General features: G+C 53.4%; 1 protein-coding gene across 1 annotated transcript in view; it reads right to left on the bottom strand.

Moving 5' to 3' along the window:
• Positions 1–26,402, bottom strand: part of PTK7 (protein tyrosine kinase 7 (inactive)) — a 65,333-nt gene that overhangs the window by 2,321 nt on the left and 36,610 nt on the right. Inside the window, exons 2-18 of the mRNA XM_084890336.1 lie at positions 24,605–24,892; positions 24,046–24,148; positions 23,455–23,645; positions 23,204–23,354; positions 21,862–22,010; positions 21,352–21,618; positions 16,486–16,619; positions 16,214–16,349; positions 15,944–16,063; positions 14,548–14,697; positions 14,277–14,427; positions 14,052–14,179; positions 12,556–12,759; positions 11,652–11,807; positions 10,809–11,041; positions 9,185–9,265; positions 68–219 (exon numbers count right to left, since the gene is read on the bottom strand). Coding sequence (XP_084746462.1) covers positions 68–219; positions 9,185–9,265; positions 10,809–11,041; positions 11,652–11,807; positions 12,556–12,759; positions 14,052–14,179; positions 14,277–14,427; positions 14,548–14,697; positions 15,944–16,063; positions 16,214–16,349; positions 16,486–16,619; positions 21,352–21,618; positions 21,862–22,010; positions 23,204–23,354; positions 23,455–23,645; positions 24,046–24,148; positions 24,605–24,892 — 2,794 coding nt within the window. The remainder of the gene's footprint in view (positions 1–67; positions 220–9,184; positions 9,266–10,808; positions 11,042–11,651; positions 11,808–12,555; positions 12,760–14,051; positions 14,180–14,276; positions 14,428–14,547; positions 14,698–15,943; positions 16,064–16,213; positions 16,350–16,485; positions 16,620–21,351; positions 21,619–21,861; positions 22,011–23,203; positions 23,355–23,454; positions 23,646–24,045; positions 24,149–24,604; positions 24,893–26,402) is intronic.

Genomic DNA, 26,402 nt, shown 5'->3' with positions numbered 1-26,402 from the left:
CACCCCCCTCCCCACCCCTCCCCCATCTTCCCTCTACCCCTCACCCTACCCACCCATGTCCTCCTACCTGTTGTACACGTCCTTGCTGAGCCCCAGGGCCGACACCTTCACCTGTCTCTGGGCGCTGACCAGGCAGTTCCGAGCAGCCAGGTCCTTGTGCACAAAGCGGTTGTTGGACAGGTGCTCCATGCCCAGGGCCACCTGGGTGCACAGCGCCACCTGCAGCAAGAAAGGGACTCGCTCACTCATCAAAGCACCCAAGTCTCGGGGATAAAGTGACAGCCCCCGACACAACCCTCGGGGGCCTCGATGCCATCGGTGTGATGTTAGGAAGCCCTCAGCAAACCCACAACAGCTTTCGTTTCCTTCTCTGCAAAGCAGGTCACCGTGCCTGCCTCACTGGGCTGTTGGAAGAACAGAATTAAAGGAAATGAAGCTCTGGGAGCACCTGGACGTGCAGCGGGTGCCAGACCGGTGAGTGGCACGTGGGTGGGGAGAGCACACAGGACGTGTGAAAAGTGACCGGGCAGTGATCACAGCTCACATCCTAATGGGTTGTTCCTAAATCTTTGTATTCAAAATTACGTATTTTCGCAGAAACCGGTTTGACTCAGTGGTAGAGCGTCGGCCTTCGGACTGAAAGGTCCCGGGTTTGATTCCGGTCAAGGGCATGTACCTTGGTTGTGGGCGCATCCCCGGTGGGGGGTGTGCAGGAGGCAGCTGGTCGATGTTTCTCATTGACATTTCTGGCTCTCTCTCTCTCTCTCGCCCTTCCTCTCTGTAAAAAATCAATAAAATATATTTTTAAAAATCTACAAAAAAAATTACGTATTTTCTACTAGTTACATAGCAAAGCTCTCAAATATATGTGCACTTTCAAAAATAATTATAAAGCTCAGACCCAGGGAACAATCACTGAGTGAAAAACACACAACCAACAATGCAGGCACCCAGAGCATGTGCTCTTTGTATGCTTCCAGCCTTATCTGGTCCCAAAACAGGGACAGGGAATTATATGGTTTAGGAACATGTGTGTAAAGGCAAAACCAGAAAGAATAGCCAAGAAGTTACTACCATAAAGCCAGGACAGCGGTTACCTCTGGAGGGGAGGGGAGTGCATGAGGAAGGAGCCCTTAGGTTTTACACACACGCGTTCCTAAACAATATAATTCAGTTTTCCCATTTTGGAACCAGGTAAGACTAGAAGCATACAAAGTGTGTATGTTTTTTGTTTGATTTGTTCACTCAGCATTGTGAGATTCATCCTTTGGGTTTTCATCCTGAATATACCATATTTAATCATTTTAATGCCATGGATATTTGGGTTTTTCCTCCAGCTTTGTGCTATTAAGAACAGTGCTACTATGGCCGTCTTATGGGTGAGCACACTCATGAATCTCTTTAAGATATCTAGGTGTGGGTCAAGGACTAGGAGTATCTCTAGCTCTACAAAATAAGGACAAATTCTTTCCCAAAGTGTAGGAATTAAAAATATATTTCACTAATTCCCTTTTTAAAATTTTGAGCCATGTGACTGTATTATATAGTGCCCAGTGCATGGATTTATGCACATTGAAAGGACATTAATTAGAAGGTGGCCGGCGGGGCAGGACTAGGGGAGATGGGCCAGACACACCCTGGAGCCAACTTCCCATGGTCCCTCTCTGGCTGACTGCACCTGGAGTGGCACCGCAGCTCGAAGGCCGTCTGCGGAGTGAGCAGGGTCCCTCTGCAGGTGGGGTCCGTAGCCTGGCCTGAGGGGATTGGGCTGAAACAGGCTCTCCGACATCCCCCGAGGGGTCCCAGACAGTGGTTCTCAGATGACACACCCCAGAATCGAGCTCCCTCCTCTCTGGTTCCGAGTACATCACCCGAGAACTGCCGCTGCCAAGTCACCACAGCTCCTGTGTTGAGCGTCTGCTCTCTGGTGGTCAGTGTGAGCCATATCTACCAACTGGTCAGACGGTCACTTAGCCTTTTATATATACTAGAAGCTCTGCGCATGAATCCATACACTAGTAGCTCTCTGTGGGTTCGAACTGCTCCGTGCCTGCTGCCCAGAGGCCCATCCGCAGCCAGGTGTGGAACGCTTGCCTCGTTGCCTGTGCTTGGCGCGGAGGCTGCAGACCAGCCCCCTGTCCCTGTCCACAACTCGCCAGCCTCCCATCTCTGTCTCTGTCTCTGTTCCGGGCCTCACCTGTGCACGCAACCTCCTCCTGTCTGGCTGTGACCCATTACGGCATCCCAGCCTAATTTGCATATTTCCTCTTTTATATATATCTATATCTATCTGTAGACATCTTACAGAACATTCTGAATAGAACTATATTGTCATATTAACATTTTAAAAGTATTTACCAATAGACTGAACAAATATTAATAGAGCATCTACTGTACACCATACACAGCTAGGTGCTGGTGAAATACAACAGAAAAGGAAAGACAGGGCTCCTAGTGAGAGGACAGCCTAGAAGGGAGACAAAGTCTCCCCGCAGAAGGCTGCCACCACCAGGAGAAGGCCGAACAGATGTAAAATTGGAGCAGAGGTCAGCATCGGTAAAGATCCCTGGACCCCAGGCCTTTGTCACCTTACCTAAACCTTGGGAGCAACCATATAGCCTGTAGTGTTACATTTCATATGAAAACAAGGCTAACAGAAATGCACAGAGATCCCTGTGGCCTGGGGAATGTTATTTATCGGGTTACAGCCAGCTGTGTGGTTCTGCCATACAGACTCATTCTCAGGATCCACAGAGGGAGGTCACCATCACATAAATGCACTCATGGAGAGATGAAGGTAAGAATGGGCCAAAAGCCAACGTCGTTGGTGATCAAGGAAATACAAGCCACACCCCCATGAGATACCATTTTATACAAGTCTGATGGAAAAAGTCAAAAGTCTGCCTCCAACTTATCTCCAATGGTTACAACAATACATAGGAGATAATGCACATACATATTAAGAGAATGAGGAAGCAAAAATGAACAAATGAATCTGGATAAAGGGTTTGTAGGAGTTCTTTGAACTTAACACCCTTTAAAAAAATTTTTTTTTAATTTATTTCAGAGAATAGAAGGGAGAGAAACATCAATGATTAGAGAGAATCACTGATCGGCTGCCTCCTGCACACCCCGTACTTGGAGTCAAGTCCCCAACCCAGGCATGTGCCCTTGACTGGAATCGAACCTGGGATCCTTTAGTTTGCAGACACTCTATCCACTGAGCCAAACCAGCTAGGGCCTTAACACTCTTTTTATTTTTATTTTTATTTATTTATATATATATATATATATATATATATATATATATATATATATATATTTATTTATTTATTTTTTTTTACAGAGAGGAACAGAGAGGGATAGAGAGTTAGAAACATCAATGAGAGAGAATCATCGATCAGCTGCCTCTTGCACACCCCCTATTGTGGATGCACCCGCAACCAATGTACATGCCCTTGACCGAACTGAACCAAGGACCTTTCAGTCCGCAGACCGACACTCTATCCACTGAACCAAACCAGTTTCGGCCTTAACATTCTTTTAAGTTTGAAATATCAAGCCGAAACCGGTTTGGCTCAGTGGATAGAGCGTCGGCCTAAGGACTGAAGGGTCCCAGGTTCGATTCCGGTCAAGGGCATGTACCTTGGTTGCGGGCATATCCCCAGTGGGGGGTATGCAAGAGTCAATTGATCGATGACTCTCTCATCGATGTTTCTAGCTCTCTATCTTTCTCTCTTCCTCTCTGTACAAAATCAATAAAATATATTTTTTTAAAAAGTTTGAAATATCAAAATAAAAATTTACCAACTCCCCCCCACACACACACACATACACACACACAGACTCGTGCACATTAAAAAATAACTAACTAAATAAATGAAAGCAGCCCATGTTGGACCAGTAATGAATATGTCATAAATTATCCAAAGATTTTTGGCTCAGCCGAAACTGGTTTGGCTCAGTGGATAGAGTGTCAGCCTGAGGACTGAGAAAGGTCCCAGTTCGATTCTGGTCAAGGGCATGTATCTTGGTTGCGGGTAAATCCCCAGTGGGGGATGTGCAAGAGGCAGCTGGTTAATGTTTCTCTCTCATCAACGTTTCTAACTCTCTATCCCTCTCAATTCCTCTCTGTGTAAAATCAATAAAATACATTTTTAAAAAATATTAGAAAAAGAAAAAGAAAAAGAAAAAGATTTTGGCTCATGTAATTCTATGTTCCTGAAATTCAAAGAGGAATGAAGTGAATGGGAGTGGTAGAGGGGCTGTTGCCAATTTACCTCGTGCGAGAAGGCCACCCAACCTGAGAGGAGGAGACAGGAACTCTTGTTGAGTACCTACTGTGTGCTGGCCTGAGCTTGGTGGCTGCCCCTCTTATTTGCACCATGAGGTGGGGCTCAACCTCAGCCCTGCCCAGGATTCCATCTGAGGCTGTCCACCCAGCCTGACACCAAAGCCTGGCTCTCTCCTCAACACCACAGCTGCCTCTCCCGGCTCCATCGCTGGTGTTGGGGGCACGGAAGGAGCCGTCTGCTTAGCAGTGAGCCCAGTGGTGAGGTGCTGGCTTCAGCCTGGCCCTTCAGCATCGCTGCTGGCTCTGTGCACAGTCCCAGCCTGGCTTCCAGAGACACTGAGCCAAGTGCTGGCAGAGGGGTCACTCCAAAAACAAATCTCGGCCGGTGTGCACTGGCAGTGACATCCCTGAGGACCAGCTGTCTCTAACGGTGGTTTGCTAACTGTGGTTTGCTATTAGTACGTCCTGCAACCAACTTAGTCCATCTTAACCAGCATTAAAATACGGAACATCACCCTGGCCATGTGAAAGGTGGCCAGTTTGATTCCTGATCAGGGCAAAGGCCCAGGATGCGAGTTCAGTCCCCGTTGGGGTACAGGAGGCAACCGATCGATGTTTCTCTCTCATATCTAGGCAATGTTTCTCTCAACCTCTCCCCCCTCTCTTTCCCCCCTTTTCTAAAAACCAATAGAAACGTATCTTTAAAAATCAGAACAGAAAATATCAGAGTGCATTACTTCGTAAGGGTATCATTCATAACATTTTTCACTTTTACAATATATAACCATGCCAATGTTGCTGGGTTGTGGTGCAAAATGTACTTTTTTTTGTTACTGTGGGTTTCAGTCACAATAGTTTAAGAAACAATGGTCTAAATAAATCTGTGCTGTCTGAAACAGTAGTCCAAGCCCCGTGTGACTCTTTTTTTTTTTTTTAAATTTTTTAAGAAATATATTTTATTGATTTTACACAGAGAGGAATTGAGAGGGACAGAGAGCTAGAAACGTCGATGAGAGAGAAACATCAACCAGCCGCCTCTTGCACACCCCCCACAGGGGATGTGCCCGCAACCAAGGTACATGCCCTTGACCGGAATCGAACCCGGGACCTTTCAGTCCGCAGGCCGACGCTCTACCCACTGAGCCAAACCGGTCCCGGCCCCGTGTGACTCTTTATGTTAACCAAAACGTAATAAACACTAAAAGCTCCACTTCTCTGTGGCCTTAGCCACGTTCTCTGTGCTCAGTGACCACCTGGGGCGAGTGGCTATCCCACTGCACAGCACAGATACGGACATTCCCACCACCGCAGGGAGTTCTGTTCGCACTGATCCAATCCCCACCATCAGTTCTGTTCGCACTGATCCAACCCCCACCATCAGTTCTGTTCACACTGATCCAACCCCCACCATCAGTTCTGTTCACACTGATCCAACCCCCACCATCAGTTCTGTTCACACTGATCCAACCCCCACCATCAGTTCTGTTCACACTGATCCAACCCCCACCATCAGTTCTGTTCACACTGATCCAACCCCCACCATCAGTTCTGTTCACACTGATCCAACCCCCACCATCAGTTCTGTTCACACTGATCCAACCCCCACCATCAGTTCTGTTCACACTGATCCAACCCCCACCATCAGTTCTGTTCACACTGATCCAACCCCCACCATCAGTTCTGTTCACACTGGCCCAAACCCCCTCCATCAGTTCTGTTCGCACTGATCAAGCTGGGGAGGCTGCCACCAGAGGGTCACAGGATTAATGTTCAAATACTGTTATGAAGGCCAGCCCTACCCCTTCCTGTCCACCTTTTCAACAGGTTTCAGCTAACCCACTGTGACTACTGTGCTGGTCTCACACAAGCTGTGGGTACCGCCACATGTCCTGGTGTCTGACTGCATAAAGCGCTGTCCACCAGCTGCTAACAACCCTACTTCTCTTCCTCAGAGAAATCACAGGTTACAGTCCTCAGACTTTAAAATCCCCATCATCTTATCAGCTACTTAACAAGCATTATCTACAATTATGCCGCCCCACCAGGGCCAGGGTCTTTGACTTTTTTCTTTTAATCTTTATTGTTGAAAGTACTACACGTCTCCCTTTTCCCCCCATTGGCCCCCTCCAACTTGCTCCCACCTCCCTGACTTCTATCACTATCGCACTGCTATCCTCAAATCCTCCTGGGGATCCCCCAACCCACCCACCCCACGTGTGGCACGCTGGCTCCAGCTCTGCCTACCACTCCAGCTCTCCTTAAAACATAACTCTTGCACAGCCGGTGTTGCTCAGTAGTTGAGTGTCAACCTAAGAACAAGTCAGAGTTTGATTTCCTGTCAGGGCAAATGCCCTGGTTGCAGTCTCTATCCCAAATGGGAGGCGTGCAGGAGGCAGCCAATCAATGATTCTCTCATCGTTGATGTTTCTATCTCTCTATTCCTCTCCCTTCCCTCTGAAATTAAAAAAAAAAAAAAAAGAAAAAAAAAATATATATATATATTAAAAACATTCACTCTTTTCTCCTTCTATTCCCCAGGTCCCCTAGGCATATAAAGTTAAGCAGCTCACTAAATTACTAGCAAAAGGAAGTATCTACAGGTTTAATACATATTTCCTAAGAATTACCATTTTCATGGAATCTCTTCCCCCCACCCCCAAGCAGTGTTTTTTTAAACTACTGATTGAGGCCCACATAGGTCTCAAAACCACTGGCAAGGACTCTTCAGACTTCGATGGGCTTACAAACCGGCTGAAAAGGTTGTTGGGAAATTGCAGTTCCTCAGACCCGATTCCCTCAGTCTGAGTGAGGAATGGTCCAGAAAGCTTTTTTTTTTTAAAGCAATCTCACCCCACCAGATGCTGAGTACTGTCCTTGGAGAATGTGGAACCCACTGAACGCTCCACCGTCAGATTGAAGAGGCCTCTTTCCAATAAGTGTGGGAGATGTTCAGCGAAGGCTTTCAGTGTAATGCTGCCCCTCAGGCCATGTGACAGAGGGAACCAGCTTCCTGTCAGCCTACATCCCTGTCCCCATGTCCCAGCCACAGAAACCTACCTTGAGTCCCCTCTCTCCTGAATCCATCCCCTTCCTGCCATTCAACTACTTCCTGTCTAGAGAACTGGGCTCACCTGCTTCCTCTGCCAGGAAGCCCTCTTTGTGCACCCGCTGTCTGTCCACCTGAAGGAAGTGGAGTCTCCATCTCTTAATGAATGCCTCTCGCTGCTGTCTGTGTGGCACCTGAGGTCTGTGTGGCACAGGCATCCTCACTTACCCAAGCTCCCTGCTTGATGCTAAGGGCCCAGCGGTGCCCGACAGCTTCCCTTTTACCTCCCCAGTGGCCCCATGCATGTCCTGCTCTGTGAGCGCTGGGTCCTGACATCCCACCCGCTGGAGCAGCTTGCCCTGTCCTATGGCTTCTCAGAGATGGAGGAAGGGGTGAGGTGCCAAGAGGCCTGCTTTGCTGACCTGGAGCCAGGTCACATACCCTCTCTGGGCCTAGTAAACTCCCCCGTAGTGGGAGGCCAGCCTGAAGGGCCCAGAACCACTTCTCCAGAGAGATCGGGGCAGCCAGGGTCCCACACTCCTGACTCATCAACCAGCACCCCTTTCTGCCCTGCCGAGCCTGGGAGGCAGGGGGTGGTCACCCGGAAGGGCCCGGCAGGCAGTGTCTGCCCACCTGCCCTGAGCTGTGATTGGCTTCTGAGGTGACTTTGCTATCAGCTTAGAAACAGAGCACCAGGCACATGGGGGAGGTGGGTCACCTCAGAGGAGAGGAGGCTGTGCACAGGGAGAGCCGGGCTGCAGAAGCGATCACCGGCTGTGGGCAGGGAGCAGGCGAGCGTCCCTTCCTCACTGCTTCAGCCAGGCCTGCTCCACCACGGCCCTCTGCCCTGAGGGCAGGAGGAGAACAGGAAGGAGGCTGCACAGCTACAGCCAAAGGGAGAGTGAAAGTGAGAAAACCACAGGAGGTGAAACATGGCCAGCCCACTCACTAAAGTTTCCACACGCGGAGCCTGAAGAAACATACTCAGGGACACACCCAGGCCAGCAGGCCCTAAAACTCAGGCAGCTCACTGCTCCTCACCTCAGTGCTCCCTGCTGCTCCTCACCTCACTGCTCCCTGCTGCTCCTCACCTCACTGCTCCCTGCTGCTCCTCACCTCGCTGCTCCCCACTGCTCACCGCAGTGCTCCCTGCTACTCCTCACCTCACTGCTCCCCGCTGCTCCTGACCTCAGTGCTCCCCACTGCTCCTCACCTCAGAGCTCCCCGCTGCTCCTCCACCTCTCTGCTCCCCGCTGCTCCTCCACCTCTCTGCTCCCCGCTGCTCCTCCACCTCTCTGCTCCCCGCTGCTCCTCCACCTCTCTGCTCCCTGCTGCTCCTCCACCTCTCTGCTCCCTGCTGCTCCTCACCTCAGTGCTCCCTGCTGCTCCTCCACCTCTCTGCTCCCTGCTGCTCCTCACCTCAGTGCTCCCCGCTGCTCCTCCACCTCACTACTCCCTGTTCTTCCACCTCAGAGCTCCCTGCTGCTCCAGCTCTGTGCTCCCAGCTGCTCCTCCAGTTAAATGCTCCCTGCAAGGAACTCATGTCTTGCTCCAGTGGCAAAGGCAAGAGCAGTTCTTCTATATGAAAACAACAGGACAATACAAAGCCACTTCCGGCTATGTGATTTGGACAAGTCCCTTAACCTCTTAAACCACAGTTTCTTCACCACAAAATGTGGGTGGCAGCACATTAAGGTGATTATTGTAACCACCGAGGAAACACGTGCACAGCACTTAGCATCGGGCCGGCCCACAGGGAGCACTCGGAGCAGAACCTGTTGTGAGGACTGCCCTTGCTCCTGGCCCACCGCCGGGTCCTCCCTCTTCTCCCTCCCTGTCCTCACCTTCTGCTTAGTGCTGAGGGGCTGTGACTTCAGTTTTTCATCCTTGCTCTTGGAAATCCTCAGGAACTGTTTGAGGTCTCCCTGAGGGAAAAGCAAAAGTTTGTCATGTCAGAGCCCGGCCATTCCATCCCAGGCATCAGAGCAAGCAGGCGCTCACAGGGCCTGCCCGGCAGACGGTGAGAAGTCCTGACCTGAACGCCCTAAAGCAGGGGTCTTCAAATTACGGCCTGCGGGCCACATGCGGCCCACAGAGGAGTCTGATCCGGCCCGCCAGGTTTTTTGGGCAGTGAGCACAGCCGAGGTGTTACAGTAGGAATTAGTAGTTCATATAGTCCGGCCCTCCAGCTCTCTGAGGGACCGTGATCTGGCCCCCACTTTAAAAAGTTTGAGGACCCCTGCCCTAAAGAATCATAGCAACAGAAACCGGTTTGGCTCAGTGGATAGAGCGTCGGCCTGAGGACTGAAAGGTTCCGGGTTCGATTCCGGTCAAGGGCATGTACCTTGGTTGCGGGCACATCCCCAGTGGGGGGTGTGCAAAAGGCAGCTGGTCGATGTTTCTCTCTCATCGACGTTTCTAACTCTCTATCCCTCTCAATTCCTCTATGTGTAAAATCAATAAAAATATATTAAAAAAAAAAAAAAAAAAAAGAATCATAGCAGGTGCCTCCCAGAAGCTGTCCATCAGAGGGACTGTCCTATCCACCCTCAGAGGAGCCTCAGAGAGGTGCTGTCGAGGCCCCTGCCTTCCAAGTGCCAAGGAGAAAAACAGCACCCTACTGCCCCCCGCCTCCAGGGGCTCATCATCTCAGACATAAACAGGGGGTGACCCCACAGCAGAAACGTACACAGAGCACTCAGACACTCGTGATGGGAGCGGGAAGGGCTGGGGGGGAGGGAGGAGGATAAGCAGCCCTGTGAGGACCGAGGAGTCAGGCCCGGGTCAGGCAGGGAACGAAGAGCGAGGGGCAGATGTGGGAGGACAGCCAGGGCAGAAAGAGAAGGCTGGGGGCTGGGCTGACACTGGTGCCTCACACGGGAATGCCGGGAAGGAAGGAAAGCTGGGTTAAGTTTATTCCTAAGAGGTGACAAGCCCTAGGAAAAAAGAGAAATAACCACAGGCCCGAAACCAGTTTGGCTCAGTGGATAGAGAATCGGCCTGCGGACTCAAGGGGGCATGTACCTTGGTTGCGGGCACATCCCCAGTGGGGGGTGCGCAAGAGGCAGCTGATCGATGACAGCTTCTAACTCTCTATCTCTCTGCCTTCCTCTCTGTGAAAAATCAATAAAATATATTTTTTTTTAAAGAAAAAAAAAAAAGAAAAATAACCACAGGAAACCGGAGTCAGAGAAGACGACCTGGAAGGTACCCGTGCAGGGTGCAGTGAAGCCAGGAGAAACTGGTACCGGACACAGGGCTGGCAGAGGGGGTGCTGGTCAAGGGAAGGCGGGTGTTATAGCTGGGGGCCAAGGGCAGGGGCAGGAGGGAGAGAATCAAGTGGTGTAACAGCAGGCAGACCCGAGGTCTCAGCTGAGACCACCAGAGGGGAGGCTCCATGGTGTGCCCCCAACGCCCATGAGGACACTGCCCTGCCCGAGCCCCGAGGCCGCCCTGCCAGCAGCATACCAGGTCCACGTACTCCAGCACCATGTAGTGGGGCTCGGCCTCCCGGCACAGCCCCAGGAGCCGAACGACGTTGGCGTGGTTCAGCTTCCCGAACATCTCGAACTCCCTCCGGAAGTCCAGCTGCTGCTGCTCGTCCCGGCTCTGCAGGCTCTTCACCAGCACCAGGGTCTCTGCCACCCCCTCCTCCACGCCCTGCGCCTTCGCCAGGAACACCTCTCCAAACTCGCCTTTCCCTGCAGGCACAGACCCGGGTCCGCCAGCTGCCGCCCCCACGGGGGAAGCCCCTGGTCTGGGAAGGGGCCACGCTGCCCCAGCGTGCAGTGGGAGTCTCTGCTGTTCCCACCCACCCGGACTGGGCAGAGGCCAAGGTCAGCTGTGTGACCCTGAGCCAGCCTTTCCTCTCCCCCTGAGCTGCAGGTCTGCAGCAGTAAAATAAAGGGGAGGGATTAACACTCAGGGTGTTCCAAACAGTGGTTTGTATGAGGATGGCAGGTGGCGCATGATAAACATGTCTTAGTAGTGAAATGTTTAATGTATACTCAGAAAAATTTAACTGGCACCAATGCCTATTTCTCACATATTTCCCTAGAACAGAGCTAACTTTAGTTAATTTTTTTTTTTAAAGGAGTCAATCTAAAGAAAACACACAGGAATGACACAAGTTGTGAGGTGGGGTGTGAGCAAGCAATGGGGACACACTGGGCCAGACCTCCCCTGTGGGACCCTCCCCCCATCTCCCGGTTCCGGGTTTCAGAGCCTTCAGAGCCACAGCTGTCCGTGACTCAGCCTCGGACAGAGCGGTGACCCACCGCTAAGCAGGGAGCTGTGGCCAAGGCAGCATACCCAGCGTGGTGATGGGCTGCAGGCTGGCCCTCGGAAAGTGCATCTTGTCGCTCGTGCTGTGGCGTTTGTTGGCGGCTGCGGGGCCAGAGCCCAAGCTGGTCAAAGCCACTTCCTCCTGGATCTCCGCCGAGGGCTGCCCATTCTGCAGAGGCCCGCCTGGGAAGGAGGAGCACGGGGAAGGGCCAAGGTGAGACCTGTCACTCAGGTCGCGATGGGGGCCTCAGTTTTCTCCCCCAATCCTCTACTCCCACCAAATGGGTCTGATCTCAGCTGATGAACGGAGGGGATGAGACAAGGAGGACAGCGTCTGAAATGGGACAAGCTGAGCAGGTCTCTCTCATCTGAATCCCTGGTCCCTGGACACCATATAGACATACAGGTTCTGGCTTCCATGAGGCCATCTATGGGCAAAGCCTGAAACAGGCGCAAAGGGGAAATCACAAGGGAGAGCCAGGCCCTGCACCTGAACATCTCAGCTTATAGGGGAGACGCAAAAATGCCCCTGGGGAGGTCCCAGTTGGAGGAGAGAAACAGCCCTTTGGGGCACTCAGACTAATGGGGGGGGGGGGGGGGAGGAGCAGGAGAGACAGACAAGAGGTGGACCAGGAGTTAAATCTGAGTATACACACGAGTTAGATCTGGCTTAGTGCCACAGGGAGAAGGCAGGGAAGCACAGGAAGCTGGCACAGAGGCTCCAAAGAGAAAGTCTTAAGCCAGGTTCCTCAGAAGCCCAGGCCCTGGGAAGGGGCCAACTCCAGGCTTCCAGCTGGGGTGGGAAGCTCTGGTCTGGCTGCAGGGACAAGGGCAAGTCCCAGCCCCTTGCGTCCTGCATCCCCCAATGGCCACCAGAGGGCGCTCAGCACCTACACACGGCACCGCCTCCCACCTCCAGGGGGCCCCTCACCATTGAGGCACTCCATCTCGGGCTCCTCGCCCTCTGGCTGCTTCTGAAGCCGCTTTGCCTTGCAGCGCTTCTTGCAGTAGAACATGAGGCCCAGGACGGCAATGATGTAGGCCACTGCAGCGCCCACCGACAGCCCGATGGTCTGGATCATCTTGTAGGGGGGAGGGCTGCCCGGGCCCTCCGACTCTTCTGGCATGGGCTTGTCTTGAGTGAGACACAGAGAGGTCTGTGCAGGGGTGCTGGGGCAAACCCAGTCTGCTGCTCTACCAGCCCCTCCATGCCCCCCACACACGACAACCTCCCACTGGATGGCCTGGTCAAGCCAGGGAGAGCCGGGAGGGTTACCACCGTCACCGCCTTTAGCAAGGGCTGTCTCAGGCCCCGGGCAGTGATCCCCTGGCTGGCTCTGCATCTGAACACCAGGCCAGGGCACGAGTGAAAACCACCCCTGCTGGGGCACCACAAGCCCACAGTTTGTTAACAAGCTTCTTCAGTGACTTGACCCTGGAGAGCAGCATCTGAGAACTTCTGGTTCAGAATCCCAGACAGCGCCCAGCACAGAGCAGGCTCCTAGAGAAACATCTGTGCAGAAAGGCCCTCTGGGCCAGGGGCTTTCAATGGCCTAGGGTCTCATGGAGACACTGCAGAGACCCAGGATGCAGAAGCCCCCAGCTCCCACACATACCCAAGGGCTCCAGCCAAGGGGCTTGTCACTTCACTGTTGTCCAGTTTAAGCCCCAATTCATACTTTGTCTAGAAAAACAATTCTGGCCGAAACCGGTTTGGCTCAGTGGGTAGAACGTCGGCCTGTGGACTGAGGAGTCCCAGGTTCAATTCTGGTCAAGGGCATTACCTTGGCTATGGGCACATCCCCAATAGGGGGTGTGCAGGAGGCAGCTGATCGATGTTTCTCTCTCATCGATGTTTCTATCTCTCTCCCTTCCTTTCTTTAAAAAAAAAAAAAAGAAAAGAAAAACAATTCTGCTACTAAACCAAAAAAAGGTTGAGACCGTCTCATTTAAGCCACTCCCATTTCACAGATGCAGAAACAAGTCGTGAAGAGGAAACAACGCCTGCCTCTAAGGGCATACAGACGTTAGCAGCAGGAGCGGCCAGACCCCAACCCCGAGTCCCTGAGCCTTTTACCTGAGGCCCTCCAGGACAAAGGAACCTTGTCTTGATACATCCTGACCTGATCCCCGCCCGCCCACCCAGGGAGACATGTGGCTCCTGCAGGAGACCTGAGAGGAAGCAGTATAAGACAAGCACCCCCACCACACACACACACACACACACACACTCTCTCTCACACACTCTCTCCAGCTGTGGCCGATCAAGAAAAGGACACCAGCTCTAGGCAAGTACACAGTGTGACATGGCACAGCAGACTTCCACCCCATCACAAGAATGGCTGAAGTGCCCTCCATGTACAAGGGTCCGGTTAGCAAAGCTGAGAAAGGAGTCTGGCCCCACAGCTTCTCGTCCCCAGCCCATACCGACGACGAGGAGAGGGGCCTCCGTGTGCTTGATGTTGCAGCTGTTGCCCGCAATGCAGGTGTAGCTCCCCGAGTCCTCGGGGGCCACGTTGTGGATCACCAGGGAGCCGTTCTGGAAGATGTGCATCCTGCCAGGAGAGAAGCCACAGCGCTGCCCACCTCGCCGGCTCCTGGGAGACCAGGCTGCAGGAGAGGGGGGTGAGGGCGGGAGGGACAGGGCCCTACCTGGGTCCCAGCTTGGTCGGGTCCAGGATGCGGTCTTTGCCCTTCCACTGGATGAGTGGCTTGGGGTCCCCCTGGGCCTCGCACCGCAGCAGAGCCGTGTGGCCCTGGTACACGGTTGTATGCTCGGGCTCGACCTTGAAGGTGATGAAAACTGGAGGGGAAGAGCCCATGAGGGGCAGGGCAGGGGGCTGTGAGCAATGGGGCTGGCAGGGTGCAGGCTGCTGCCGACAGGGCCCGCCAGCCCCAGCCCCAGCCCCAGCCCCAGCTGCACCTGCCACGGTAAGTTGGACATGGGCACGGATCTGGCCCTGGAGCCCGTTGGAGGCGATGCAGGTGTAGTTGCCGGCATCGTCGCGGGTCACCCTGGAGAAGTGCAACGTCCCAGCGTTGTCTGTCACCCACTCCGGGAGGCTGCTCCCATCTGCGGGGGCAACAAAGGGAGATGATGGGACTGACCAGAATTACCTGGGTGGCAGGCTGGCAATGCCCTCAGTCACTCGTATCCTCTCAAAACATGTCACCACTCCTGAGTACCTACAGACCAAGCCCAAACGCGAGCCAGGCATCGGGAAGCCCCATTATTTACTCCTTTTCCAGTCTTTCAGTCTCACCTCCATCTGTTGCCTGTTTAACATTCCACTTCTGCCAAACTGCACTTCTGAGTGGGCACCGCGTCTGCCTTGTTGTTGCCTCACTGCATGCCACTCCTCACTCCTGGAGCCCATTCCTGCTCTCTGCCGCCACCCCAGGCTTCAGAGCCGCTGGGAGCCACACATCCCACAGAAAACGGCCCCCGACCACCTGAACAGAGACCCCCCCTTCCTCCTCAAAACCTACAACCTCCTCTCCAGCTCCCACTGGTCGTGGGAATGTGAAAAGTGGCCCAACCCTTTATAAAACATTTGGCAATCTGCATCAAGGGTTGTAAAAATGTGCATACCCTTTTATACATAATTATTCCATTTCTGGGAATCTTTCCCAAAGGAAATAAACCCAAATCCAGAAAAAACTTTGGCTTAAAGATGTTTATTGCAGCAATAAAGAGAGAAAGAGAAAGACAGAGAGGGAGGTAGAGGAAGGGATGGAGGAAGGATGATTAGCAACTCCAATCTCCAACATTGAGAGAGTATTTAGGTAAACTATAGTGACTCCAATTATTGGAATATTATCGCACTCCTCAAAGCCAATGTTTACGCATAAAGCAATGGGATGATGCTTCATACTGTTAGTTGGAAAGGAATACAAGGTTACATAATCATTTGCACCTCCTGTTTTTATAGTTAGGTATGACAAGTTTAACAAGTGAATAAAACAAAACATGAAGACAAGCATAGAAAAAGAAAAAGGGCACACACCCAGAGATAATGGATGGTGGGATTATGTACTTTTTTTTCCTCCCGAAACATTCTAAGGGAGCCCAGGTCACTTTTATGTCAAAAAGGATGACTATTTTGAAAAGGGACAATCAATCACTGCCCTGACGCGTCTCGTGTGCGAACAGCGTAATCTGACCTCTTCTGTCCCTGGCTTTTCTCTTCCCGACTGGATGACAGTCTGCCCTCCGTTGTTCCTGACAGGCTGCTGGGCACTCAGCCGCCCTCAGACATGAACACATCTGACCAGGAGCCGGTCCTGCCTGCTCATCCCCAGGCTCGCACGATACTGACCTGCTCGTACCCACTTAATGGTGGGCTTCTCTCTGCCGGTGGCCGAGCAGGGCACCGTGGCCTCCTTGTCAAACTCCATGCACTGCTGCGGCCGGGGCGGCGGTGTGAACTTGAGCTTTTCTGTTTCCGTTGAGGGCGGGCAGGTGGGTGGAAAGGAGGGGGTGAGGCAGCTGGCCAGGCGGGGGCAGGCCTGGAGGTCCCAGAGCCTGCCCCTCCTTCCCTCTGCTTTCCCGCCCACCCGGCCAGGCCGCTCCCCACGCGCCAGCTCACCCAGCACTTGCACCCGGGCTTGGGCCTCGATGCTGCCGGCTGGGGTGCTGCTCACGCAGCGGTACCACGTCCCGTCGTACACCTCCACGCTGTTAATGCGCAGGGTCCCGTTCTTGGAGACCTCGAACCGCGAGTCCTGCGACACAAGTCCTGGCCTGAACCCCGGCCCACGCCGCCCCAAGGACAGCCTCGGGGGAACAGCAATGTGGGGGGAGCACCAGGGAGCATCGGGAAGGGGTTCCACCCCACCCCGTGGCCAGCCTTGCTCTCACCTCCGAGATGAGCATCTGGTTTCTGTACCAGATGACTGTGGGTTTCGGTGTGGCCTGAGTCAGGCAATGCAAGTAGCCTGGCTTGCCCTCCTCCAGCTGGCTGTCCTCGGGCTTCCTCAGCCACGTGGGCACAGCTACGGGGCAGGGAGGAAACAGTGCAGGCTGATCTCATGTCTGCACCACCACAGGATCCAACCCCAAGAAATTCTAACACCATATTAGGTCCCAAGCTCAGTGCCCCTGTCTATTAACTGCAGCAGTTATCCTTCGTGGTGGCCCACATGCCAGCACTTTCTCAACATTGTCCTGGTTAATGATCACAATAAACGCCCAAGGTATGTGCACTGAGTGGCCAGGTTATTATGATCTCTGAATGCATAATAATCTGGCCAGTGTGCGCGCGCGTATGTGTGTGTATTAGAGGCCTGGTACATGAATTCATGCATGGGTGGGGTCTGGCCAGCCTGGCCAGGAGGAGGGGACATGGGTGGTTGGCTGGCCTGCTTGCCGGTCGAACTCCTGGTCGAGGGGTAAATCTGCATATTAGCCTTTTATTATATAGGATATACACTGAGTGGCCAGATTATTATGCATTCAGAGATCATAATAAACCTGGCCACTCTGTATTTTTTTACCCATTTACAGCTAAGAAGACAGGGGTTCAGGGCACTATTGGTGATTTGCTAAAACATGATGGAGACAGGACTGAAAACTCCTGTCTGTATGACTCCAAAGCTTTCCTTGCTTTCTGTTACACTAGAATGCCTCAGTTCTCTGTTCTGTTGGAGCCATACTCACTCCCTGAAGGATCTCATCCAGTCCACGGCTTCAACACCATGATGAGTGGATGATTCTCAAACGTGTACCCTGACTACCTGACCGCCCCCAGGAGCTTCAGACTCGCAAAGACAAACTTGAGATGTGCAAAGAACATCCGATTCCCCCCAAACCCTGCTCACCCCGTTTCCCCACCTCAGTAAGTACAGCCTCTCCAGCACTGGCAGACGTCAAAAACCTAGCCTTGGCTTCTCTAGACTCCCACCCGCTCATGCTTGTTCCATACAAGCCCATTCTACCTTAACCCCAACATGCTGAATGTGACCTCACCTCCACCACCTCTGTTCCAGCCCCTTCCATCCGTCCCCTAGACAAGTACAGTCATCTAACTGCTCTCCCCGCTTTGACTCTTGTCCCTGGCATTCTAGCCTTCTCAAAACAGCCAGCGTGATCTTCTGAAAATGTCACTCCCCAACTCGATACCCCGCAAGGCCATCCCGCCCTCTGACTTGGTGCGAGACTTTTGCAAAGATGGTTATAGTCTTCCCATCCCTTCCGCCTCTTTGTAACGTAATGCTGCCACTTCCCCATCTGCCTGTCTCCCTCCTTCCTGGAGTCTGGGCGGCCTGCCTTGTCCAACAGTGGGAGCGGCACTGTGCCACTTCTGAGCCCAGCCTTCCTGCGAGGAAGCCCGGGCCAGCCTGATGGAGCAGCCGAGGGGAAGAGAACGGAGTTGCCCTGCGCAGTACCGCCTGCCAGACATGTGAGCGAGGATCCGGGAAGAGCCAGCCGCCAGCTGACCCATCAGCTGACTGCAAATGCAAACGAGCCCGCCAGCAGCACATGGAGCTGGTGCGAGTCCCAGCTGAACCCTGTCCAGAGAGTCATAAGTGAAATAATGTCTATTGTTTCAAGCCGCAGGTTATGGAGTCATCTGTTAGGCAGCAATAGATAACTGACAGACTTGGAATACAAGCCTATATTCTTTTTTTCTTTTTTTATTGATTTTCCACAGAGAGGAAGGGAGAGGGATAGAGAACTAGAAATGTCGATGAGAGAAACATCGACCAGCTGCCTCCTGCACACCCCCTACCAGGGATGTGCCCACAACCAACGTACATGCCCTTGACCGGAATCGAACCTGGGACCTTTCAGTCTACAGACTGACACTCTATCCACTGAGCCAAACCGGTTTCGGCAAGCCTATATTCTTCTTAAAATAATTTTAAAAAATTGGTTTTAGAGAGAGAGGAAGGGAGAGGGAGAGATAGAAGCATCAATTGGGTGCCCTCTGCACGCCCCCTACTGGGGATCAAGCCTGCAATCCAGGCATATGGCCTGACCGGGAGTTGAAGCCACCACCTCCTGGTGCATGGATCAATGTTCTACCACTGAGCCACACTGGCCGGCACAAGCCTATATTCATGCTTGGCCCCCCATGATTTGGTCTCCATCTTCCAGCCTCAACCACACACACCACCACTTATTCAACTCAAGCCACTCAAGTTACTGCTGTCCCACCAACGTTCAAGCCCATTCCTGTCTCAGTCCTTTCCACAGGGCTCCCTCCTTAGTTTAAATATCAGCTCACACGCCATTCTTGGGAGAAGTGCTCTCTAAGCTCCCCCTGGCCCTCGTGTCTCTGTCACCCTGTTTTATTTTTCTTCACGGCTCCACTGCCGCCTGACATTACGTCTTTGTTCATTCAACTGCTTTTCTTGTTTGCTTTGTTGCTTCTATCAGACGCTGAGCTCCAGGAGAGGGGATTTGGTCTGCTTTGCTCATTGCTGCATTCCCAGGACTGGGAACGGTGCCTAGCACAATGAGCACACTCAATAAATCTGTTGACGGAATGCAGTCACGGAGCTCTCCCTTCTCCCAACTCCAGCCTCCACCCCTCTCCACCTCACCCAGCCCTGCGTGTGTCACGCACTTCTCACTCCACAGGCCTCCTTCTCAGAGTGCAGCACAGGACTCAAGGCACGGCCCAGGCAGGGCCTGTCGCGTGCCTAGTCAAAGCCAGTCCCCACCTGCGGCATGCACAGGCTGCCCCTGCAGCACCTGTTAACACGCTCCACCTGGGCCCACCCCACAGAGCCCGGGTCAGGAGATCTGGGATGGGGCCCCAGAATCTGCATTTTTATATTTTTAAATGTGTTTTATTGAGTTGACAGAGAGAGAGAAAGAGAGAGGGAGAGAGAGAAACATCAATCATCTGCCTCCTTCATGTTCCCTACTTGGGATCATGTGCCCTGATCAGAAATCAAACCAGCAACCTTTTGGTGCATGGGACATGCTCAGTCAACTGAGCCACACCATCCAGGGCTACATTTCTTTTCTTTTCTTTTTCTTTTTAACATATTTTATTGATTTTTCACAGAGAGGAAGAGAGAGGAATAGAGAGCTAGAAACATCGATGAGAGAGAAACATCGATCAGCTGCCTCCTGCACACCCCCCACTGGGATGCGCCTGCAACCGAGGTACATGCCCTTGGCCGGAATCGAACCCAGGACCTTTCAGTCCGCAGGCTGATGCTCTATCCACTGAGCCAAACCGGTTTCGGCCAGGGCTACATTTCTTAAAGTGCCCCAGCCCTAATTGGTTTGGTTCAGTGGATAGAGCATGGGCCTGCGGACTGAAGGGTTCTGGGTTCAATTCTGATCAAGGGCACACACCTGGGTTGCAGGCTCAACCCCCCCCAGTAAGGGGTGTGCAGAGGCAGCCTATTAGTGATTTTCTCTCATCATTAATGTTTCTCTCTTCCCTTCGCCCTTCCTCTCTGAAATCTATAAAAATGTTATATATTTAAAAAAAAAAAAAAAAAAAAAAAAAAAAAAAAAAAAAGGAGGCCCCCAAAGAAAAACATGACCCACAGACCCAGCTGGAGAAGAGCTGGCTGCAGCTGCTGGCATGTGTGTGCATGCCACAGGGAGTGCCCTGAGCGCCGTGTGCTGCACGCGGTACCTGTGTGCGGCAGCTTCCCCCCTGAACCAGGCACCTGAGCACAGGACAGCGGGACTCTGAAGTGTCAGTATTTTAACTGGATCGGTGTTGTGATAACTTCAAATGAACAAAGTACTTTCCATATTCAAAATCTTTTTGAATTTTTGGAATTTACTCACTTAAAAAGATGTAGGGATAAGTGGAAGCAGCAGATTGCAAACATATGTATGTGTACTAGTATGTATTAAGAGTTTGTCTTGTGTATCCTTTTATACTAACTCAAAGGCATGACATAAAGAAAAAAGCAGCCCTAACCAGTTTGGCTCAGTGGATAGAGCGTCGGCCTACGGAATGAAGGGTCCCAGGTTCAATTCCGGTCAATGGCATGTATCTTGGTTTCAGGCACATCCCCAGTAGGGGGTGTGCAAGAGGCAGCTGATTGATGTTTCTCTTTCATCAATGTTTCTAACTCTTTATTCCTCTCCCTTTCTCTCTGTAAAAAAATCAATAAAATACTTTAAAAAAGAAAAAGAAAAAAGAAAGTAAATCTCTATGCCTATAGCAAGGGTAGCTAGGTCTTTTATCATATGCACTTTCAATCTGTTTAGTGTAATAGTTAATGTTATTCCTCGCTCTTATTTTATAAGTAGTATGTACATTGTAGAAATTTGGAAAGCATATCAACAAATAAAATAATTATCACATAAGTTTGTTCACCATCACCTTCCCAAAAGAAATTATTTTTAATCTATTTCATTCATCTTTTCTGACCAATGTAGGGTATGTGGGTTATGAGCCCATTTTATGGATGAGGAGACTGAGACCTAGCAAGGTGGGTGACTTGCTATGCCTGGTTACTCCGTGCATTGGGGACAAAGTGGGACCTGGGTCTCTAGGAATCCGTTCCATTGCTCTTTCCTCTGAAGCCAGGGGACCAGTTTTCTGTGAGGGCTGTCACCCCAATCTCCATGCCTGGCTCTCACATCACCTCCAGCAGCTGACTGATTCCCAAGCCTGCAGGGCCCAGAGCTGAGAGGGCCTTGGGTGAGCACCAAAGAAGCTATCCACCAAAGCCAGAGCCCAAGACCCCCATGGCCCTGGGCTCCCCTCCACCTCCCGGCCACCATCCAGGCATGGGTGCTCACTGGCTACGGTGATGTTGACATCCTGTCGCCGCTGACCAGCCAGGTTGGCTGCGTGGCAGGTGTAGACACCGGCATCGCTCTCGGCAATGCTGGCAAACACCAGCTCGTGGCCCTTCTGGTAGACTCTGCCGTGCGTGGGCAGCCGGGCTCCTACGTGCTCCCACCACATGCTGGGCTCTGGCAGACCCTGGGGGGGCAGGCAGGCCACGCGCTCCTCGCTGCCAGCTGTGAACACCCGGGGTTCAAACGGAGGCATGTCTTCAATCTCTGCAGGGATGTGCACGGGAGGGAAACAGCCCCGTTACTGTGGGTCTCAGGGTACTTGATGCTCTCCCACCGCAAGCTTTGGCCCTCCCCGCACAAACTGTCCCTGCAATCTGCAGCGTCTCCTCTTCCTACCCCAGCATCCTTGTCCTCCCTCTGTCCTCTGAGGGAAACGAGAACCTCAATCTCTACGTGCCAACCATTATGAAGGCAGTCCCTACCTCGGCACCCCAGCCCAAGACCCACCTGCCAGGTGAAGTGTGGCCTCCAGGACGACGGGCGGGCCCCTCTGGCCCTGGCCTATGCAGCGGTAGACCCCAGCATTGCGCGGCCGGACCTGTGTCAGCAGCAGGGACCCATTGGCAAACACCGTGGCTCTGCGGAGGTGTGGGGGGCTGCGGGGGGAGAGAGTGCTGATCGGAGGAAGTGGCCCACAGACCGCCTTCTAGAGGGGAAGATGATGGCTGGAGATGTAGGAACTTATCAGCCAGGAATAGGGCAGAGAAGGAAGCCGACAAGTGTGTGCGTGTGTGTACACGTGCATGTGTGCACCCATTCAGGTACATGTGCAGGCGTGTGATCCAACTACAGGAGACTTGCCTTTTGGAGTGGCAATGGGAGCAGCAGTGTTTATGAGAGCGAGTAATGGCAGCGTGCAACTGCGGAGACAGAGGGGCCTTCTTTCTGCAGGGTCAAGATAAGCTACTAGCCATGACCGGTTTGGCTCAGTGGATAGAGTGCCGGCCTAATGACTGAAGGGTCCCAGGTTCCATTCCAGTCAAAGGCATGTACCTCGGTTGTGGGCACATCCCCAGTAGAGGGTGTGCAGGAGGCAGCTGAGCGATGTTTCTAACTTTCTATCCCTCTCCCTTCTTCTCTGTAAAAATCAATAAAATGAATATATATATATATATATATATATATATATATATATATATATTTTTTTTTTTTTTAAAGATAAGCTGCTAGTAAGGCACCCAGTCCAGCAGTCAGAAGCCCCTCAGCCACACCAGGTGTACGGATGATGCCCTCACAGCTGAAGCCAGGTGGTATCCAAGTCCCTAGCCTAGGGACCAACACCCTAAGAACCATGGCCACACCTGCACCACAAGGTGCTTTCTGCTTTCCCAGGGCCTGGGTGAGGACAGAAGTCCCTATAAAGGAGCTGGGATCTCCCAGCACCTTCTAGACGTGTTTGCTTCCTCCATTACACACGCATGTGTGTGCCTGTGTGTCCTGTATGCATGTGAGTGTGTAAAGGTGTCTTTGCCATCCTATCCAGACGGTGATCACCCAGGTCCCCCGTGTTCCACCATCCGTGGGCCTCTATCCCTGATGGCAGAAGACCCACATGGGCCGAAGCAGAGCCCTTGTGGGAACTGGAAAAAGAGGCCCTTCCCGGAGCCTTGCCTTCGCTGGACCCTTTTAGTAACTACAAGACGCTGCACTGCCACCTGCCGGAATTCTGCAGTAACACAGGCACTGAAGTATGATGTCTGCCATAAGATCTGCATCCCTTTTTGGAGAACGCACTGTGCAGTGTACCACCTGCACCACCGTCCTGGGAGGCCCCTGCCAGATGCCTTACCGGCTGCGGTTAGTGATGGGGGTGTCATCCTCAAAGACCCACTGCAGGCTCGGGGCTGGCTCGGCTGAGAACTGACAGTGGAACATTGCCTCCTCGTTCCTCGCTACTACCACATCCTGGGGCGCCAGCACCACCCTGGCAAAGCTCTCATCTTGGGAGGGGGGGAGAGGCACAGGCACATGAGCAGGCAGGTGATGAGTAGGCCCCTCCCATCCCGGCCCTATGCCTTCTCCATCCCCACCCCGGCTCACCGGCGATGCTCAAGGTGAAGTTCTGGCTGCTGCAGGTCTGGCCAAAGGCATTGTGGGCGCAGCAGGAGTAGACGCCGCTGTGCTCGGGGCCGGCCGGCCGGAGGATCAGGTTCCGCTCCTTGCTGCTGACCGTGTGGTTGCTCTGACCCTCGGAGAGGGGGCTCCCATCTCGGAACCACTGGTAGGTGGGCCTGTGAGGCGAGGGGGTCAGCAACAGGGAGGCAGGGGTATTCAGGGGCCCAGTGAGTGGGATACAGAATCAGAATCAGAGGGGCAGGGCGAGACCCTTCGATGTACAAGTGGGGAGACAGGCCTAGGGAGGGAAGCGGTTTGCACAAGGGTACCCTGCAATTTAGGGGCAGAATCCTGTTGAGATTCCAGATCTCCCAGCTCCCAGCTCCCAGGGTCCAGGATCACTCCACACACCATGTTGCCCTTCAGGTCGCCGGGGGCTGGTGTGGAGCAGCATGGGGGCAGAGGTTGTTCCAGAACGAAGAGAAATGCATCTGAATCGAGTCCAAGATTTGGGGGAACACCCCTGCCCGTCTAGAATAACCCTCCCCACCCCCATCCTCAAAGCCGGCTCCTTACCGAGGGTGCCCATCAATGTGGCAACGCAGAGTGACCTGGGTCTGTGGCTGGATCTCAGCTTCCGAGGCCGGATGCTTCAGGACCACAGGGCCCGTCTCAATCCCTGCAGCAGAGGCCATGGTTGCAAGGTGAGGGGCAGAGCAAGCGTGGAAGGACAGAGGGAAGGAGAACAAGCAGAGAATGATGGGACCTGGAGGGTTTGAGCCAAAACGCAGTGCAGGGCAGCCCTGTGACGCTGAGGCGGGGGCTGCAGACGGGCCACCAGAGACCAAGTGCCTCCTGGTCCCTGGCAGGTCAAGCCTGACCCTTGGCCACTCTGCCTCACTGCTCCTGCCACTTGCAAAAGCGTTCACCAAATACATGGTCCGAGACTCCGGGGCACGGGGGGTGAGGGGGACTTGGAAAAATTAGCGTTTTTAACTTCTCTGATCCATGTAGCAGCAGGAGCTGACTACTGTCATCGCCTGCCCTATGCAGTTGGGAATGGGAGAAGCTGAAGGAAAGGAGGGGTCCCGCAGGGCTCAGGAGCGGAGGGCCTGGCGGGGGCCCCAGCGCTCACATTTGATGTTGAAGGAGGCGTTGGCACTGCGGGCCTCCTCTCCGGTAGCCTTGTCCCGAGCCACGCACTGGAAGGCTCCCGAGTCCTGCAGCCGGTCCACAGCCGCGAAGCTCAGGCTGCTGCCCTGGGTGAAACGGCGCTCCGTGTCCTGGACGGGGGCCCCATCCAGCAGCCAGTACACGTGCACCGAGCCTGAGGCCTCCACCTCACAGCGGAGCAGCGCCCGGCGCCCCTGCAGGGCATCCTGGGAGGACGGCTCCTTGATGAAGACGATGGCGGCCTGGGCACCTGCAGAGGGGGACCAGGGACATGCAGTGTCAAGAGGAGCTGCAGCCACTGTCCTCACACAGGTCACCCCTCACACCTTACGTCTGGGAGGGACAGGGGCTGTGTACACAGGTGGCATCCAACGTCCAATTGGTGCAGGTGGGAAGGCTCACGAGACCACACTTGCCAAATGTCCCAACTTTTAAACGGTGCTGGGGCAGCAACCGGTTTGGCTCAGTGGATAGAGCACCGGCCTGCAGACTGAAAGGTCCTGGGTTCGATTCTGGTCAAGGGCATGTACCTTGGTTGCAGGCACATCCTCAGTGGGGGGTGTGCAAGAGGCAGCTGATCGATGATTCTCTCTCGTCAATGCTTCTAACCCTCTATCCCTCTCTCTTCCTCGATGTAAAAAACCAATAAAATATATTTTTAAAAAACGGTGCTGGGTGCTCACGGGAAGCCAGTCTGAAGAGGGGCGCATAGCAATTACACAGGCCACGGTGAAATTCATGACGAGCGGTGTGGGCAGTCAGTGGCTCTAGAGCACAGAGGAGGGAGGAAGCCCAAGGGGGTTGGGTGGGGTGCTGATGGCTGCCCAGAGGAAGAGGCCCGGACCCGTGGGACCAGACCAGAGGAGGTCTTGATGCTGGGCTGGGACACCTGGGACATCAGCCGGCAACCCTCCTCACTGCTTTCAGAACCCAAGATGCTGAGCAAACTTAAACTAAATCATGACCCAAAGAGCATCTTTCAAGAGTGACTGGGGGTCCGCAGGTCAGGGAGGGAACCTTGCATCCCACCGGCAGGACTCTGCAGCCTGGTGTCCCCGGGGCTTCTCCGGGAGAGCCCGCCCATCCCAGGAGAAGCCAATACTCTCCAGAACTCGGCTATTCCCAAAGACACGCAGGGCCACCCCACATGCCCGCTCTCTCCCTAAGAGTCCGTGTGTGACCATGGCTGGATTTTCCGTATTCAGCTGAGAGGAGAACCGAGTGGTTCCAGGTTTTCACTGAAATCCATCCCCTTCCTGCACCGCCACAGCTCAGTGCTGGCCACGGGCCCCTCAGAGAAGGGGCCCTGCCACCAAGGTGTGGCCTCAGCCGGGAGAACAAAGGGAAGGGCAAGATGCTGTGCTGAGCAGCATATGGGCCTGGGAGGCGGAGAGCAGGGCCAGGCAGGTGGCATGGTTACAGCAGCAGGAAGAACACACGGGGCTTTGTTCCTGGTCCACGTGAGGCCCAAAGCCGCTGGGCCTGAGAGACCAGCCTGGGGTGGGTGACAGCACCGAGGGGGCGAGCTGCCCCTCCAGGAAGAGGAAATGGACCACCTGGGGCTGCTACCTGAAGCAGCAGGCTCTGCCTCTGGCCAAGCTGGGCCCCACAGGGCAATTAGAATAAGGCGGCTAGTGGGCCCTGCCCATTCCCCCACAAACAACTGGAAACCGGTTTCAGACCCCACAGGCCTGGGTCCAGGTGAGGGGCTGGTGTTGGTCTTTCCCCCAACATTCTCAGAGGGGCCAGCCCACACAATA

This window comes from Pipistrellus hanaki, assembly GCF_964339955.1.
Source record: "Pipistrellus hanaki genome assembly, chromosome: 7".
NCBI classification, from domain to species: Eukaryota; Metazoa; Chordata; class Mammalia; order Chiroptera; family Vespertilionidae; genus Pipistrellus; species Pipistrellus hanaki.
This window is presented reverse-complemented; position numbering and strand designations above follow the sequence as displayed.